The sequence below is a fragment of the Echinops telfairi genome, unplaced genomic scaffold (assembly GCF_000313985.2).
Source record: "Echinops telfairi isolate 266 unplaced genomic scaffold, ASM31398v2 ScPeMD7_7404;HRSCAF=8442, whole genome shotgun sequence".
In the NCBI taxonomy this organism is placed as follows: domain Eukaryota; kingdom Metazoa; phylum Chordata; class Mammalia; order Afrosoricida; family Tenrecidae; genus Echinops; species Echinops telfairi.
Genome location: NW_022111304.1, coordinates 1,738,322 through 1,741,188, shown reverse-complemented (window position 1 = coordinate 1,741,188; position 2,867 = coordinate 1,738,322). Strand labels below are relative to the sequence as shown.

At 54.2% G+C, this 2,867-nt stretch overlaps 1 protein-coding gene across 1 annotated transcript; it reads right to left on the bottom strand.

Moving 5' to 3' along the window:
* Positions 1–532: 532 nt before the first annotated feature.
* Positions 533–2,410, bottom strand: GPR84 (G protein-coupled receptor 84). The gene is made up of 2 exons (XM_004716916.2): positions 2,355–2,410; positions 533–1,761 (listed from the first exon to the last, which is right to left on the bottom strand). Exon 2 carries the CDS (start codon positions 1,751–1,753, stop codon positions 563–565), a length of 1,191 nt encoding a protein of 396 aa, XP_004716973.1. The 5' UTR covers positions 1,754–1,761; positions 2,355–2,410; the 3' UTR covers positions 533–562.
* Positions 2,411–2,867: the final 457 nt, after the last annotated feature.

Below are 2,867 nucleotides of genomic sequence, written 5' to 3'. Positions count from 1 at the left end.
CTTGAGCCCTTGGTATCAGCTCATTTATCCCCCTTCTCCACCCTCCCTCCCTCATGAACCCCTGATAAGTTATAAATTATTTTTTTCATGTCTTACCCTGACCACTGTCTCCCTTCACCTACTTTTCTTTTATCTGTCCCCCTGGGAGGAGGGTTATAGGTAGATCATTGTGATCAGTTCCCCCCTTTCCCCCCTACCTTTCCCTTCCCCTCCTGGTATCACTACTCTCATTATTGGTCCTGAGGGGTTTATCTGTCTTGGATTCCCTGTGTTTCCAGCTCTTATCTGTACCCGTGTATATGCTCTGGTGTAGCCAGATTTGTAAGGTAGAAGTGGGGTCATGATAGCGTGTGTGGGAGGGAGGGGGGAATGGCGCATTAAAGAACTAGAGGAAAGTTGTATGTTTCATCAGTGCTACACTGCACCCTGACTGACTCATCTCTTCGCTTGGATTCTCTGTGAAGTCCTCCAAGTCTTTATTTTCACCTACTCTTGTGTCAACTGGCTACTTTGGTCTTAGGAGGAGGGACGGTCGAGGATTCTGGTGACTGAGGGCACGGTCCTAACGGAGCCTGTGGAAACTCTGGCGCCCTCGTCGAAGGATGGAGCTGTATGCTTGGCGGAACTGGCGGTTCATTGCTGCGTAGAGCACGGGGTTGATGCAACCATTGAGCCAAGTGAAGTTAGCAGCTAGCATGTGGAGCACCCGGGGAGCCTGGACCTTCGCATCGAGGATGTTGAGCAGCAAGAAGGGCATATAGCTCAGGGTGAAGAAGAGGAACACAGCAAAGCACATCCGAGTCACCTTCCCAAACTCGGATGGGGAGTCCGGGGCTTTCCGGGCTCCTGGGGTTGGCCCAGCCTGGGCAGCTGCTTTGGGTGTATTTCTCTCTGCCATCTGTTTAGCCACTTTGTGGTTGCCCTGCCCCCCCACTTCAGATGAGGTTCCCTCCAGGGTCTGGGTGGTGGCAGCACTGACTGGCTCCGATGAAATCCCCTCGCTGGGCGCTCCTGAGGCCAGCCCGCTGTCCAGCTCCTGAAAACGACCGGAGACGGCATCCTCTGTCCCGGCCACGTGGTTGGAGCGGACGCTTGCTGGGCGCAGCTTGTATTGGTCCAAAGCCTGGGCTGCTCGCTTCACTTGGCGGTGGATGAGGCAATAGAAAATGCCAACGCTACTGAGCCCAACCACAAAGTAGAGGCCCAGGAGGATGGTGGTGTAGGGGCGGCCTCGCATGCGGTCGAAGCTACAGGTGCAGACGACCGGGACCAAGACATAGACATTCCAGAGGGGGGCAAAACTAGCCACGCCGAGTAGCCAGGTGCCCACCAGCGCCAGTATTACTCCCTTGGCACTGAACACTTGGGGAAACAGCTTGGGATGGGCGATGAGGAGGTAACGCCCCAGCGCGATGAGGCAGAGGGTGAGGATGGAGACGGAGTTGGAAGTAAAGAGGAGGAGTCCAAAGACCCTGCAGAACGTGGCCCCCGTGCGCCAGTGCAGGTGGAGGTAGGTGTCCACGGAGAAGGGCTGCAGCAAGGTGCAGTAGAGCAGATCCGCAAGGGTGAGGTTGGCGATGAGCAAGTTGAAGCGGGTATGGAGCTTGGGCAGGATAGCCAAGGCCAGCAGCGTGAGCACGTTGCCCAAGGTGCCCGTCACAGCCACCACAATGCCCCAGCTAACGGCAATGTAACGGTAGACCAGCACAGACTCATGGTAGCAGGAAAAGTTGGCATCAGAGCCGTTCCACATGCTGGAGGCTGAAGAGATGTGGATGGAAGAGGGAGAGAAGAGTCAGAACTTGGCCTGGACCTTCACGGACTCTCTGCTCTTTGGCTTCTGCAAGCCGGGAAGCCAGAAGCCGGTCTTGGGGAATCATCAAAGCAAAACAGCAGCGACTCTTGCATGGTCCTGGGTCCCTGGACACCTTTAAGTCATCGGCCCCCATACCCATTCGCTTTATCCTAAACTCCCTACTCCTCCCCTTAGCTCTTACTCCTTCCCCATGATCAACCATTTCCCCAAATTCTTATCTAAATAAATGACTCAGTCTCTGTGCCCTCTTTGCCGCCCCCCAAACCCTAGGCCCTTTCAATATCGTTCCAGGTGCTCTCAGCAATCTTTGTGCTCTCCCCGGTCCCCCCCCTCCCCCTCCAATTCCTTCCCCATTGCCAGAGACCACCCAGGAGCCTGCTTTCTGTATTCTGAACGCCAGGAGAGGGCCCTCTCCTCCTCTCTCTCTGCGTCTTTCTCTCTCCAAACACAGACACACACACACACACACATGCATACCCTGATTTTTCTGTCAATGACCACCTGGCAGGTGAAGAGATAGTATTACAAGCGCACCTACCACAAAAAGAAACACTTGAGTCTGTCAGTCTTAGATTCTTTTTCCAGTAGCAGAGGTAGTCCAATGGACACAAGCAGCACCCCTTCCTGGAAAGCGCAGTCAGCCTTCAACAGGTGCTCCTGCCGTCCACTGAAGTCCCCTGTTATACTGGACTGGGAGCTCGAGAAACTCCCCAGTTGCCCAAGCTCAGCCACTTCCTTCCGTCCTTCCAGTCCGACTCATTTTGCTATGCCTGGTGAAATGTGGACTTCTGTGTTGAAATTCTTATGCTCTTCATCTGTTATGGATTGAACAGTGCCTCCCCGCCCCTTCAAATAAACTCACTGCCATGGAGCCAGTGCCGACTCACAGGGAGCTTATAGGACAAAGGTAGAACTACCCCTGTGAGTTTCCGACACTGTAACTCTTAACAGGAGTAGAAAGCCCGTCTTCCTTCCTCAGAGCTGCTGGTGGTTTTGGACTGCTGACCTTGTGGACCGTGGTCCAGTGAGAGTAATCACCTAACCTTTATGC